This window comes from Pecten maximus, chromosome 3 (genome assembly GCF_902652985.1).
Source record: "Pecten maximus chromosome 3, xPecMax1.1, whole genome shotgun sequence".
Taxonomy (NCBI): Eukaryota; Metazoa; Mollusca; class Bivalvia; order Pectinida; family Pectinidae; genus Pecten; species Pecten maximus.
Window position 1 is genome coordinate 12,963,164 of NC_047017.1, and position 16,739 is coordinate 12,979,902.

The 16,739-nt window shown below is 37.9% G+C and overlaps 1 protein-coding gene across 16 annotated transcripts in view; it reads right to left on the minus strand.

Moving 5' to 3' along the window:
• The window catches only part of LOC117323250 (tubulin polyglutamylase TTLL5-like), a 65,284-nt gene that overhangs the window by 13,984 nt on the left and 34,561 nt on the right, over positions 1-16,739 (minus strand). For 15 of the 16 annotated variants that reach the window (XR_004531694.1, XR_004531695.1, XM_033878345.1 and 12 more), the window contains 8 exons: positions 13,083-13,131; positions 12,287-12,389; positions 11,701-12,139; positions 9,552-9,666; positions 9,055-9,201; positions 7,390-7,410; positions 5,104-5,225; positions 4,324-4,607 (listed from right to left, as the gene is read on the minus strand). Coding sequence is in view for 14 of the 16 variants with exons in the window: in XM_033878345.1 (XP_033734236.1) it covers positions 4,324-4,607; positions 5,104-5,225; positions 7,390-7,410; positions 9,055-9,201; positions 9,552-9,666; positions 11,701-12,139; positions 12,287-12,389; positions 13,083-13,131 (1,280 nt within the window). In the remaining 2 variants the exon portion in view is untranslated. The remainder of the gene's footprint in view (positions 1-4,323; positions 4,608-5,103; positions 5,226-7,389; positions 7,411-9,054; positions 9,202-9,551; positions 9,667-11,700; positions 12,140-12,286; positions 12,390-13,082; positions 13,132-16,739) is intronic. The other variant, XM_033878338.1, reaches the window with a different exon arrangement.

Sequence of the window (16,739 nt, forward strand, 5' to 3'; positions counted from 1 at the left end):
TGGGATTATCATTAGGATAATTTACAGGTTAAACTCTTTTGGAATGGAAGAACATGCAGCAAACAATATCAACACTGTCACATTGATCTCGACTCTAACAGAACTGTGGGACAGTCAAGTATCTAACCATACACTGTGACATTAATCTAGACTCTAACAGAACTGTGGGACAGTCAAGTATCTAACCATACACTGTCATATTGATCTACACTCGAACAGAACTGTGGGACAGTCAAGTATCTAACCATACACTGACACATTGATCTAGACTCTAACAGAACTGTGGGACAGTCAAGTATCTAACCATACACCGTGACATTGATCTAGACTCTAACAGAACTGTGGGACAGTCAAGTATCTAACCATACACTGTGACATTGATCTAGACTCTAACAGAACTGTGGGACAGTCAAGTATCTAACCATACACTGTGACATTGATCTAGACTCTAACCGAACTGTGGGACAGTCAAGTATCTAACCATACACTGACACATTGGTCTAGACTCTAACAGAACTGTGGGACAGTCAAGTATCTAACCATACACTGACACATTGATCTAGACTCTAACAGAACTGTGGGACAGTCAAGTATCTAACCATACACTGTGACATTAATCTAGACTCTAACAGAACTGTGGGACAGTCAAGTATCTAACCATACACTGACACATTGGTCTAGACTCTAACAGAACTGTGGGACAGTCAAGTATCTAACCATACACTGTGACATTAATCTAGACTCTAACAGAACTGTGGGACAGTCAAGTATCCAACCATACACGGTGACATTAATCTAGACTCTAACAGAACTGTGGGACAGTCAAGTATCTAACCATACACTGACATTAATCTAGACTCTAACAGAACTGTGGGACAGTCAAGTATCTAACCATACACTGACATTAATCTAGACTCTAACAGAACTGTGGGACAGTCAAGTATCTAACCATACACTGTGACATTGATCTAGACTCTAACAGAACTGTGGGACAGTCATCAAGTATCTAACCATACACTGACATTAATCTAGACTCTAACAGAACTGTGGGACAGTCAAGTATCTAACCATACACTGACATTAATCTAGACTCTAACAGAACTGTGGGACAGTCAAGTATCTAACCATACACTGACATTAATCTAGACTCTAACAGAACTATGTGACAGTCAATTATCTAACCATACACTGACACATTGTCTAGACTCTAACAGAACAGTGAGACAGTCAAGTATCTAGAACTAACAGGGAAAAACACCTAGGTTCTCCTTTATGTGGACAACTAGTTCATCCACTTTACTTAATGTAACATTTCAGACATTGATGGGCCTGCAGCTGTTGATAGACACATTGAGAGTCAAGGCTTTCCAAAATATGATCACTAGCTAGTTCAGCAGGTAAACAAACTCCTAGGTCAGCATCACGCCAAATAATAGTAATCAGCATCTCATAGTATATCCCATAGTATATCCCATAGTATATCTCATAGTATATCCTATAGTATATCTCATAGTATATCCCATAGTATATCTCATAGTATATCTCATAGCATATCCCATAGCATATCCCATAGTATATCTCATAGCATATCCCATAGTATATCTCATAGTATATCTCATAGTATATCTCATTGCATATCTCATTGCATATCTCATAGCATATCCCATAGTATATCTCATAGTATATCTCATAGCATATCCCATAGTATATCTCATAGCATATCTCATAGCATATCCCATAGTATATCTCATAGTATATCTCATAGCATATCCCATAGTATATCTCATAGTATATCTCATAGTATATCTCATAGCATATCCCATAGTATATCCCATAGTATATCTCATAGTATATCCCATAGTATATCTCATAGTATATCATTCGGATCAGTTGTAAAACTTATCAACCTATATTTCAAAATAACTTAAATAAAACAGTGAAACTTGAAATCGTAATTCACTTAAACAATTATTCTTAGTATTACTACAAATACTTTACATACACTACTGGACAATATAATAATGTAATCACCCCGGAAAGGACGAGACAAGACGGAGCACATACAGCTTAAAAAAAAATAATTAAAAACTGCAAAACAACAACTTCACAAACACAGCTGGAGTAGAAGAAATATGTGTACAAGGATTTGGTGATTTATACTCACAAACAGTTGTACAGGAGGAAAGTATGGTTGGTAGGAGTGGACACACTAAACATAGACCAAACCACTAAATACGACACGAAAAATAACAAGACTTGGTCGGGACGATCTCAAGATCATTTCAGGTCAGTTTGAGTTGAATCTCTCTAATGGAACTTGAGAAGAAGTTTGAAAGGTAAAACGTCTACGCCCAGAGAGCGATGACGGAAGAAGCCTGATAGCTTAAGGTCATTATATATATAAACCTAAAAATGGATTATTGACACAGGGTTCAAACTGTAATTCATTGTGAAAAACTCACATACTAAGTTATTAATTGATGTGATAAAGCAGTGGCAAAAAAATATCAGGAAAAAAGGTTGATGACGTTACAATTTTCAAAGGGCCATAACTCCAGCAAAAATAACAAAATAAAAAGGAATTTTACAAATCCACATACTTATAGCTACAAATTGAAGTGGCGAATGCATCATGATCATCATTATTAGTGTGAGCAATGCATCGCAGCCGACAAAATAAAATCTACCACAGTGACTAAATGTTAATCAAATCTACCACTAGATATAAATCAAATCCATATTTACTAAATATCAACAAAATCTATTGTAAAATATCCACAAAATCTATCGTAAAATATCAACAAAATCTATTGTAAAATATCAATCAAAATCTACCACTAAATATAAAACAAATCTACCACTAAATATCAATCAAATCTACCACTAAATATCAATCAATCTACCACTAAATATCAATCAAATCTACCACTAAATATCAATCGATATTCCACTAAATATAAATCAAATCTATCACTAAATATCAATCAATTTACCACTAAATATAAATCAAATCTATCACTAAATATCAATCAAATCTACCACTAAATATAAATCAATCTACCACTAAATATCAATCAATCTACCACTAAATATAAAACAAATCTACCACTAAATATAAAACAAATCTACCACTAAATATAAATCAATCTACCACTAAATATCAATCAAATCTACCACTAAATATCAATCAAATCTACCACTAAATATCAATCAATCTACCACTAAATATCAATGAATCTACCACTAAATATCAATCAAATCTACCACTAAATATAAAACAAATCTACCACTAAATATCAATCAAATCTACCACTAAATATAAAACAAATCTACCACTAAATATCAATCAATTTACTACCAAATATCAATCAATCTACCACTAAATATAAATCAATCTACCACTAAATATCAATCAAATCTATCACTAAATATCAATCAATCTACCACTAAATATAAACCAAATCTACCACTAAATATAAACCAAATCTATCACTAAATATAAATCAAATCTATCATTTTAATAACGTTAACCAAACATACCACTAAATATAAATCAAATCATTTACTAAATATCAACAAAATCTATCACTAAATATCAACAAAATCTACCACTAAATACAAACCAAATCTATCACTAAATATCAATCAAATCTATCACTTTAAAAACGTTAACCATATCTACCACTAAATATAAACAAAATCTACAACTTTAATTAACTAATAAATGCTATCACTCGACATAAATCAAATCTACCACTAAATGTAGATCAAATCTAGATTATCACTAATATGCAAACCAAATCTACCAATAAGTTTATATCCAAACTAACATTGAAATGTATCAAAAACAAAATCTACCACTAACAAGCTAATTCGTAGAATTTATATCCCTCGCTTGTGTGGGGGTAATCATATTGTAGGGGAACTCTTTTTAGGTTAGGTTGGAACATGTAATTTTGACACAATTAGATCTGACGTACCCAAAGCTATTGAACTTGGTTGAGCCCTTGTATAGTGTTTGAAGTGAATTTGCTGGATAATATTTCCACCATTTATTGAGTGAAAAAGCAGCTTTTTTGCAAAAAAATGACATTTTTCGTTAACCAAGGGGTCATAACTCTGCCAAATAACTTTCGCAAAAAGTGGTGATCAAACCCAGCTGAGCAATTAAGGTATTTAATGTTGTTACCAAGTTTCAAGAAAATCTGATAATATTTGTTTCCATTATTGCATGGAAACTTCCAAAAATGACATTTTTCGTTAATCAAGGGGCCATAACCCCTAACGCCCAACTGTAAGAGCTAGATTCTGCAGAGGACGCACCTTCGTTTGACACGCTGTCTCGTCTGTCTTGTGATGTGCTGTCTCGTCTGTCTTGTGATGTACTGTCTCGTCTCTCTCTGGAAGTGCTATCCCTTCGTTTCTGGAGACCTGTATCTGAGGCTGATGTTCCAGCAGCTCGCGGTTGTGTTACAGTACTGGGGCGAGACGCACTGCTCTCTGTACTAGTACCAGCTTTGTTGTTAGCATCACCTCCACCCAGAAATATGCTGGCTGATTTATTGATGCGTGTGTAGGTTGTCAAGACCTCCTCCAGTTCCCCTTCACTGTTAACAAACCATTGACAGGAATATACATTGTATTCTTTAATACATTCAATACTTCTATCATCACAATGTCTCGACTATATCGCTCACCTGGATATCAGCAATATGACAAAAACTCATGTGTAAGTTCAGTAACACACACTTTTCCAGTGTGGGATCTGCCACAACAGTACGGTATCATGCAGTAATGTAATAATAAATGAAAACATGGCTTTCTCATTCTCGACAAAAGAAAATTAATTGAAATTGGTTCACATAGTTCTAAATACTGATTGCAAACATATACCATAATTATATAACTTCACACTGCTGTCATTGTCACTGGTCTGCATACAACCTGTCGCTACAACACTGTATGGGGCATGTTAGATGTATTTATTTCATTGCGAACTAGAATGGTTTTATAAATAAAAGTACAATTAGTTGAAACATTAAGTAGTTCCTATATATACAGACCGCTTACTCAGGACATCAAAGTTCAATCTTGAATACATACCTGGCAATGTTGACAAATTTTTCAAATCGTTTTTCACACAGTGTTTCTCCTCGGGGATGCACCTCAGCTGTTTTACCCTGTTTCTGCTCAGCCAATTTTTTTAACCGAATTTGTTCTGTTTCCTAAACGCAAAGAAGCCATTATCAAAATCATATTTTCAAAAAGTAACAAAAAAACTTTCTTATATTTCATTTTTTCCCTTAGAAATGTTAAGAAGGATAATTATTAGTATAATTATTTATTGGGCAGAAAATGCTTTTAATTCATTACCTTCCCATCATTGTCTCAATCCCACAAATTAAGATATAATGGATTTATCTAATTCTAGCCTTAGGATGAATGGCATCAAGTGAACCAAAAGACTGACCAACAACCCAGGAAAATCCAATGAGCCCAATCATTGTGACACTTAGGACGGACAGACCTTTATATAACCAAGATCAAATTGCTTCAAGTCAGGCAGGCTTCCTGGCAAAATCTCCAAAATATTCACAAATCAATTTGGTAAAAAAAATTTCAGCAGCTGTTCTGTTGAACGTTGAGGACAATGGTAAGACAATGGTAAGACAATGGTAAGACAATAGTAAGACAATGATAAGACAATGGTAAGACAATGGTAAGACAATGAAGACAATGGTAAGACAATGGTAAGACAATGAAGACAATGATAAGACAATGGTAAGACAATGGCAAGACAATAGTAAGACAATGAAGACAATGGTAAGACAATGGTAAGACAATGAAGACAATGGTAAGACAATGGTAAGACAATGGTAAAACAATAGTAAGACAAAGGTAAGACAACGAAGACAATGGTAAGACAATAGAAAGACAATGAAGACAATGGTAAGACAATAGTAAGACAAAGGTAAGACAATGAAGACAATGGTAAGACAATGGTTTAAGCATTGATGTCATTTTTTTTTAGCTTCATCGGGGTATGAAACAAATTTTGTTTGCAAACTGTATGAATCCGCGTAGCGGATTCTTAAAGAAGTTTGCAAACAAAATTTGTTTCATACCCCGATGAAACTAAAAAATAATTGACATCAACGCTTATAATTAATTTTTGAAAATGATTTTCTAATTTAAAACATGTTTTATGTACAATTTTACTGGTTTTAAATGGGATTCTTTTTCTCAAATCAATACGCAACGTCAATTGTTGTATTGTGACGTCACATTTTTCGCGCCATTCTCGGAATTTCTTTCATAGAAGAATGAAAAGAATTTTTCGATCGATCACATTTGAGTATTTAGCATGAAAACAAAGAAAAATTAATTATAAGACAATGAAGACAATAACATATGTTCACCTGACCTTAGCCAGTTAAATAATACTAGCATGTAACACTCAATCGAAACCTGAAGGTCTAGCACCAAACATATCAACAATAATATCCATGTCAAAGTTATACTCAAATCTTATAACAGATAAGTTTGTTTCTAGCCAATCTACATTGTACATATTAATTAATGCATTTCGAACAGGCATCAACTTGAAATTATTTATTGTTACTTTTTGTGAAGCAGTTTAAATTAGCATGTTGAAACAATTCACAAATATTTTTTGTAAGTTGTTCTACGTAACACTGTCAAAGGTAAATTATATTAGAAATGTACATATATACAGCTAAGTGGTACCTCCATTTTATTGGTGATCATATCTAGCATTAATATTTCAGCACTTTTCATGCTTATTTAAAAGTAAAAATTCCACTAATCACAAATTAATTATCACTGTGTTCCAGGCATGTATATGGCTGAGTAGCACTATTTTGTGTAAAACTTCAAAACTGCTGCAAAAATACAAGTCAGTATGCTTACAGTGTCAAGACAGTTCAGAAACACCATCTGTTAGATTTATATAAAGGGAAGGAATGTCAAAGACAACCGTAGCTCAAGTATGTGTTTGTATATGTGGAAACATCAATGATAATAAAAGCAAACATTGAAGGAAGTTTAATGCTGAATATAGGATTAAATATTGGTTCAATGTAGACCTAATTCCACAACTCATTTTTAGTTTAATCATGCATGTGAAATTAAACTTGACAAGATCTGCATGCTTATTGATTATCAGGTTTTGAAAGGATAGTTATTACATAAACAATGAGAAAATTCTATAAACTAAGATTGATATTACTGATATCAGACTGTTTTAAATTCAAAACACATGACATTCAGCGGCTCTCAACCCTAATCCACTGATATTATAGATGAACAGGGAAATCAGTTGTGAAGGGTTATATACTAGCTCTACAGCATACTCCATGCTACTTATACCTGCTTGCTGTGATGAAGTAACTGTAACAGAGGAGTGCACTTAACAGCTCACCAGGGAATACTGAACAGGGAGAGCTTAGGAGAGAGCTCACAACAAAAGTTAACAGTTCATCAGGGAATACTGTACAGGGAGAGCTTAGGAGTGAGCTCATCAGAGCTCACAACAAAAGTTAACAGTTCATCAGAGCTCACAACAAAAGTTAACAGTTCATCAGGGAATATTGTACAGAGAGAGCTCAACAGAACTCACAACAAAAGTTAACAGTTCATCAGGGAATATTGTAGAGAGAGAGCTTAGGAGAGAGCTCACCAGAGCTCACACCAAAAGTTAACAGCTCATCAGTGAATATTGTACAGAGAGAGCTTAGGAGAGAACTCAACAGAGCTCACAACAAAAGTTAACAGCTCTTAGAGAACATTGTACAGAGAGAGCTTAGGAGAAAGCTCAACAGATCTCACAACAAACGCTAACAGCTCTAAGAGAGCATTGTACAAGAGAGCTTAGGAGAAAGCTCAACAGAACTGGCAACTACAGGTGCACTCTTAACATTTCATCAGAGAACATTGTATAGGAGCTCAGGAGGAGCTTAATCATGGAGATTACACCTAGGGGCAAAGACACTAAACAGGAGAGTAGACAAGTACTAACAGCAGATGTAAGAGCACCAGAGAGTATGTTTGATGTGGGTAAATGGACAGAGAGGTCATCTGATGTGGGTAATTGGTAATAGAGGTCATTTGATGTGGTTAATTGGTAAGAGAGGTCATTTGATGTTGGTATAATTGGACACATTTATACAGGAGTACACAGACCTAGATTTATACTGGAGTACACAGACCCAGACTCATACTGGAGTACATAGACCCAGATTTATACTGGAGTATATATACAAACCCAGATTTATATTGGAGTACACATACCCAGATTTATATTGGAGTACACATACCCAGATTTATACTGGAGTACACAAACCCAGATTTATATTGGAGTACACATACCCAGATTTATATTGGAGTACACAGATCCAGATTTATATTGGAGTACACAGACCCAGATTTATACTGGAGTACACAGACCCAGATTCATACTCGAGTACATAGACCCAGATTTATATTGGAGTACACAGACCCAGATTTATATTGGAGTACACAGATCAAGATTTATATTGGAGTACACAGACCCAGAGCTTTATTGGAGTACACAGACCCAGATTTATATTGGAGTACACAGATCCAGATTTATACTGGAGTACATAGACCCAGATTTATATTGGAGTACACAGACCCAGATTTATATTGGAGTACACAGATCCAGATTTATATTGGAGTACACAGATCCAGATTTATATTGGAGTACACAGACCCAGATTTATACTGGATTACACAGACCCAGATTTATATTGGAGTACACAGACCCAGATTTATACTGGAGTACACAGACCCAGATTTATACTGGAGTACACAGACCCAGATTTATACTGGAGTACACAGACCCAGATTTATATTGGGGTATGAAGACCCAATAATCTAATCCCTGAGGTAATTTACAAACAAACCAGAGTTCTTTTAAATAATTATATTCAATCAAACTGCTTAATTAGTCAGAAATCTCTGTGAAGATATAGATAAGGCTGGAGCTAGTAGATCCATTCATGGTATAAATACCTTGTTGTAAATATGTACAAAGTCACCGAGCTGTTTGGCGAGAATTCGGCGTCGATCGTTCAGTGGTAATTTGCGACTCGGTACAATGACCTTGAACTGCTGTTGTAAATTGACAGCAGCTCTTTTCAGGAATCTTAAAACTAAATCCTGAAAAAGATTAAATGATGTGCCTTGAATTGCTGATCAATTCTATAAGATTGAGATATGACTTAAAATCTCTAAAATAAAAAAAACCCCATTAAAATGTAACTGCCAACCAATATAATGTACCTCATATGTCTCCACTTCATATATGGCAGATATTAAATTTTTAACAATTTATAAAAAACTCAATTTCTGCAGAAATTCTCAGGGAGCATTCAAATTGTATGTTGACAAGCAATACATTGTGCATAATGCATATATAATCCAAAAATGAAATTTTAGCTTCCTTATAATCATTGCCCCAGAATCAATGTCTGATATAAAAGTATTACCGATTAATTAATAAACCTTACCATTTGCTCATTAAGAGCATCAATGTCTTCCTGAGAGGTAGGATTGTGTTCTGACACGAGACGTTGTTGAACTCTCACTAGGTACATAGCAAACGCACTGCGGGCCTGTACTTTACTGTAAACACCAAGGTATCATCATTAATAGTTTTATCATGTGTGATAGTGTACATTTAATCATACATGTATAGAGCAGGTCACTGTGTCACTGAGGGCTAGGTTTACTGTGTCACTGAGGGCTAGGGTTACTGTGTCACTGAGGGCTAGGGTTACTGTGTCACTGAGGGCTAGGGTTACTGTGTCACTGAGGGCTAGGGTTACTGTGTCACTGAGGACTAGGGTTACTGTGTCACTGAGGATAGGGTGTTACTGTGTCACAGAGGACTAGGGTTACTGTGTCACAGAGGATAGGGTTACTGTGTCACTGAGGATAGGGGTTACCGTGTCACTGAGGGCTAGGGTTACTGTGTCACTGAGGACTAGGGTTACTGTGTCACTGATGGCTAGGGTTACTGTGTCACTGAGGACTAGGGTTACGTCACTGATGGCTAGGGTTACTGTGTCACTGAGGATAGGGTTACTGTGTCACAGAGGATAGGGTTTACTGTGTCACTGAGGATAGGGTTACCGGTCACTGAGGGCTAGGGTGTGTAAATGAGGGCTAGGGTTACTGTGTCACTGAGGACTAGGGTTACGTCACTGATGGCTAGGGTTACTGTGTCACTGAGGATAGGGTTACTGTGTCACAGAGGATAGGGTTACTGTGTCACTGAGGATAGGGTTACCGTGTCACTGAGGGCTAGGGTTACCGTGTCACTGAGGACTAGGGTTACTGTGTCACTGAGGACTAGGGTTACTGTGTCACTGAGGATAGGGTTACTGTGTCACTGAGGGCTAGGGTTACTGTGTAAATGAGGGCTAGGGCTACTGTGTCACTGAGGGCTAGGGTTACTGTGTCACTGAGGGCTAGGGTTACTGTGTCACTGAAGATAGGGTTACTGTGTCACTGAGGATAGGGTTACTGGGTCACTGAGGGCTAGGGTTACTGTCACTGAGGGCTAGGGTTAATGTTGTCACTGAGGGCTAGGGTTACTGTGTCACACTATTAGGGAGAGATGTATGTGTTGGAGAGGGGTAGCTAGGGAGGAAGATGTTATAGAGGAGGGGGTGTTAGGGAGGTGGATGTCAGGGAGGGAGGATGTCAGGGAGGGGGATGTCAGGGAGGGAGGATGTCAGGGAGGGTGAATGTCAAGGATGGAGGATGTCAGGGAGGGGGATGTCAGGGAGGGAGGATGTCAGGGAGGGTGAATGTCAAGGATGGAGGATGTCAGGGAGGGGGATTTCAGGGAGGGAGGATGTCAGGGAGGGTGAATGTCAAGGATGGAGGATGTCAGGGAGGGGGATGTCAGGGAGGGTGAATGTCAGGGAGGGAAGTTGTCAGGGAGGGGGTGTCAGGGAGGGAGGATGTCAGGGAGGAGGATGTCAGGGAGGGAGGTTGTCAGGGAGGGAGGATGTCAGGGAGGAGGATGTCAGGGAGGGAGGATGTCAGGGAGGGAGGATGTCAGGGAGGGAGGATGAGATTGTCAGGGAGGGAGGATATCCAGGGAGGAGGATGTCAGGGCAAGGAGGGATAGTCAGGGAGGGAGGATGTCCAGGGAGGGGAGTCAGGGAGGAGGATGTCTGAGGGATGATGGCGGGAGGGAGGATGTCAGAGAGGGGGGATGTCAGGGAGGGAGGATGTCAGGGAGGAGGATGTCGGGGAGGGAGGATGTCGGGGAGGAAGGATGTCGGGGAGGGAGAATGTCGGGGAGGGAGGATGTCGGGGAGGGAGGATGTCGGGGAGGGGGGATGTCGGGAGGGAGGATGTCGGGGAGGGAGGATGTCGGGGAGGGAGAATGTCGGGGAGGGAGGATGTCAGGGAGGGAGGATGTCAGGGAGGGAGGATGTCAGGGAGGGAGGATGTCAGGGAGGGAGAATGTCAGGGAGGGAGAATGTCAGGGAGGGAGAATGTCAGGGAGGGAGGATGTCAGGGAGGGTGAATGTTAGAGAGGGGGAAATAAAACCACCATCATTGATTCATTATGTTATGAAATTAGAAATTGAAATTCTGTATTAAATTTGTACACATCATCACATCAAACAAGAGCTGTACCTGAGAGAGCTGCCTTTATGTAGCATCTCCACGACCTTGAACTTAGGTTCTTGAGGGACAGGTGGTTTAGATAGAGTTACTGTAGACTGTGACTCCCCGTCCTTGTCTGGTCCTCGGGAAGGAGCATCTCCTGAACTGATAATGGTAGTTTGGGGTTTGGGGGGTAATCTATCGACTGTTTTACTGGGTTTTGGAGGAGGGTCATCCGGAGAATGAGACACTTGTTTTTTCGATGTTTCTAATGTCTTTGAGTTTTCAGATTCTCCTTCCACAGGGACTCTGTCTATGTGAGACCCAGATTCATATGATGTTACTGTTGTCCTCTGTTCATCCTTTGGACTAGCGTTGTCTGCACCAGCATCTTCCTCCACACCCTCTCCCTCCTCCTCACCCTCACCCTCCTCTGCCACACCCTGGGCTAACTTTGTTTTTGGTTTAGCTAAAACAATAAAATAATCATGCAAGGCAAATATTACAAAATATTAAATAATTTTGAATATCTTCTACCGAACTTAAGACTAATTCAAATTTTAAAGAAAATATAGAAATTAAAATTTAACAAAACTGTAACACATTATACAAATACCTTTACGGTTTTTCCTTTTCCCTTTTCGCCGACTGCGTCCAGTTCCAAGTTTTCGTTCATAGTGCCTTGTTCTTATTATGGCATCTGCATAACACTCCGCTAACTGGTGAAAACAGCACACAAATGTTTTAAACAATTAGTTATATAAAGTCTGACATCGGTCTGCCACACCTTCCTATATGGAGTACATGCTGTACATATATTTACTAATAATAAATAATTTGTCCAATACTTTTGCATTTATGCATCACACAGATGTTCCTAAAACTTCTCTTTTTTAAATGTTTATTTGATCAAGTTATTGTTAAATGAACTATTATATCTCTGACATAGCAGTGCTAATATGTAGTATTAGATATTCATTTTCATGTACTTTTGATGATGTCATATGAAACTTTCCAATCACATGTTTTTATTTTTAAGTACTTATTAAATAAATACTGGTAAGTACATGTACTTAATTACATGTCACTGAACACATACATTAACTTAGATGAATTGATAGAAAGCATTTACTAGTAGTTAGGGTATTGTTATAATTCTATGCATTTTTACAGTAACAGCTTCCATCCAAGTCTTTGATCGGTGGCATTCATTGATTGATATTGCCTATACATGACTGATGACGACAAATAAAAATGATATCACCAACTGAGTTTTAGATCGTTTCACAGGAATTCATTTTGGAATAGTATTAATACTTTTTAATAATAATGTTTCATTAAATTAGCACTCAATTATAATAATACATTTAGTAATTTATCATTAATATCTGTAGGTTTGTTTTCTCACTCACCTCTGCATCTGACTTTCCAGTTGAAAGACCAAGGTGGGCATATGTATTCCTGTAAGGAAAGAAATGTCACATATTTAACAATACTAATTACAAACTAATTGTTTTAAACCAAACTTGATGGATTGACACAAATCCCCTGATAGTAGCTGGCTTGGGTTGTGGATATGTTTGGAATTCAACAAATTCAACTTTCAAAATAATATGTTCAGTATCTGTTACTGTAAGTGCCAATTTCCTTCTCTTTTATGAAAATAGTTTTGTCCAACCATGCACCTTTTATTTACACAGTACATATATGTCAAAGAAAAAATTACCTATAATTTGACACATGAAATTGTTGATTACCACACTTGATAGTTGTATACCAAGCATTCTTCTGGATGTAGTTATTTAACATTTTTGACTGATTTACAAACAGGAGTATTTTAGTAAAATTATTCATATCAATATCACATTATATAACATGAAAAGGAAGGATCAGTAACATATGGTAGACAACACGACAAATACAATGTCTAAAAATAGCTATACAGGTACAAATGTACGTAGGCAGTATCTACGACAGTGGCTATCAGACAGGTGTGATTCAGCATGCTTTTAGTACAAAGTAGATATGTATGATATTATAACAGGAGTGTACTAACGAAGAAACTGATATTGTCAGAGTAGATAATAAATTAAATACTTAATTATGTGAACAACAATCCTTAACTGAGAATACATACTTTACCTATATATCTAATTCCTGCCTTTTTATCCTCTCCTGGTTGGTATATAGCTTTGCTATATTTAGTTTCATTATTTTTTCTGTTATTTAACATTAGGAAGTATCATAATGATTAAATAATTTGAAATTAAAATCTACCATATTGTTCCTGTCAGATTTAACAGAATTATATCAAGTCTATGTAAGCTATGTAATCAACACAAAAGTAGACCTCCAGAATGTCAGAATGAATATCAACAAATAAAGTGACCAAAATTACTATCACTGACTTCTATCCTCTAAAATGCAGATATTGAACCATGCATGCATAAGCACCTGAACACTGCCACCCAACAATAGAAAAGCATGGCCACATGCAGGCTCTATTTATATAACACCACATGGACGATATAACAACGAGGACTTTTGGACACTTCCTTGTTAGCTGCAGGACTGTTCAAACCCCACATTAACTGCGGGACTGTTCAAACCCCACATTAACTGCGGGACTGTTCAAACCCCATATTAACTGCGGGACTGTTCAAACCCCACATTAACTGCGGGACTGTTCAAACCCCACATTAACTGCGGGACTGCTCAAACCCCACATTAACTGTGAGACAGTTCAAACCCCACATCAAATTCGGGACTGTTCAAAACCCACATTAACTGCGAGACTGTTCAAAACCCACATTAACTGCGGGACTGTTTAAACCACAAATTAACTGCGGGACTGTTTAAACCCGACATTAACTGCGGGACTGTTCAAACCCTACATTAATTGCGGGACTGTTCAAACCCCATATTAAATGCGGGACTGTTCAAACCACACATTAACTGCGAACTGTTCAAACCCCACATTAACTGCGGGATTGCTCAAACCCCACATTAACTGCGGGACTGTTCAAACCCCACATCAAATTCGGGACTGTTCAAACCCCACATTAACTGTGAGACTGTTCAAACCACACATCAAATTCGGGACTGTTCAAACCCCACATTAACTGCGAGACTGTTCAAACCACACATCAAATTCGGGACTGTTCAAACCCCACATTAAATGCGGGACTGTTCAAACCCCACATTAACTGCGGGACTGCTCAAACCCCACATTAACTGCGGGACTGTTCAAACCCCACATTAACTGTGGGACTGTTACAAAATCATATTAATTTAGCTGTGTAAGTGTTCTAACCCCACATTACTGAAGAAGTCCTCAAGCCAAAAATTAACTGAAAAGAACCTCTGCAGCTTACAGTTAATTAATCATAGGAAACTCACATTAACTAAAGGACTGTTCAAAGCCTATGTCTATTGACTGAGGAACTGTTCATTGAACTCTACATCCATTGACTGGGGAACTGTTCATTGAACCCTATGTCCATTGACTGGGGAACTCTTCATTGAACCCTATGTCCATTGACTGGGGAACTCTTCATTGAACCCTATGTCCATTGACTGGGGAACTCTTCATTGAACCCTATGTCCATTGACTGGGGAACTCTTCATTGAACCCTATGTCCATTGACTGAGGAACTCTTCATTGGACTCTACATCCATTGACTGGGGAACTCTTCATTGAACCCTATGTCCATTGACTGGGGAACTCTTCATTGAACCCTATGTCTATTGACTGAGGAACTCTTCATTGAACCCTATGTCCATTGACTGGGGAACTCTTCATTGAACCCTATGTCCATTGACTGAGGAACTCTTCATTGGACTCTACATCCATTGACTGGGGAACTGTTCATTGAACCCTATGTCCATTGACTGGGGAACTGTTCATTGAACCCTTTGTCTACTGACTGAGGAACTGTTCATTGAACTCTACATCCATTGACTGGGGAACTGTTCATTGAACCCTATGTCCATTGACTGGGGAACTGTTCATTGAACCCTATGTCCATTCACTGGGGAACTGTTCATTGAACCCTATGTCTATTGACTGAGAAACTGTTCATTGAACTCTACATCCATTGACTGGGGAACTCTTCATTGAACCCTTTGTCCATTGACTGGGGAACTGTTCATTGAACCCTTTGTCTATTGACTGAGGAACTGTTCATTGAACCCTATGTCCATTGACTGGGGAACTGTTCATTGAACCCTATGTCCATTGACTGGGGAACTGTTCATTGAACCCTATGTCCATTGACTGGGGAACTGTTCATTGAACTCTACATCCATTGACTGGGGAACTGTTCATTGAACCCTATGTCCATTGACTGGGGAACTGTTCATTGAACCCTTTGTCTATTGACTGAGGAACTGTTCATTGAACCCTATGTCCATTGACTGGGGAACTGTTCATTGAACCCTTTGTCCATTGACTGAGGAACTGTTCATTGAACTCTACATCCATTGACTGGGGAACTGTTCATTGAACCCTTTGTCCATTGACTGGGGAACTGTTCATTGAACCCTTTGTCCATTGACTGGGGAACTGTTCATTGAACCCTATGTCCATTGACTGGGGAACTGTTCATTGAACCCTTTGTCCATTGACTGGGGAACTGTTCATTGAACTCTACATCCATTGACTGAGGAACTGTTCATTGAACCCTTTGTCCATTGACTGAGGAACTGTTCATTGAACCCTTTGTCCATTGACTGAGGAACTGTTCATTGAACCCTTTGTCCATTGACTGAGGAACTGTTCATTGAACCCTATGTCCATTGACTGAGGACTTGTCCAATTAAATCATGTCCATCTACAGCAGACTCTTCAAGCCCTATGTCCATTAACTGTGGGACTGTTGAAATGAAAGGACTGAAACCACAATCAGATATGTTTAAAGTGTTTATGATTTGTGGGTTGAGTCCTGCAGCTAGAACAGAAAGGCCATATAGTGCATATTAAAAAATATATGTCAATAAACCAATTATAACCATTTTTACTTTTAGTAATTTGTGTGAATAACGTTTGCTGCCACCAAATAACTTTCACC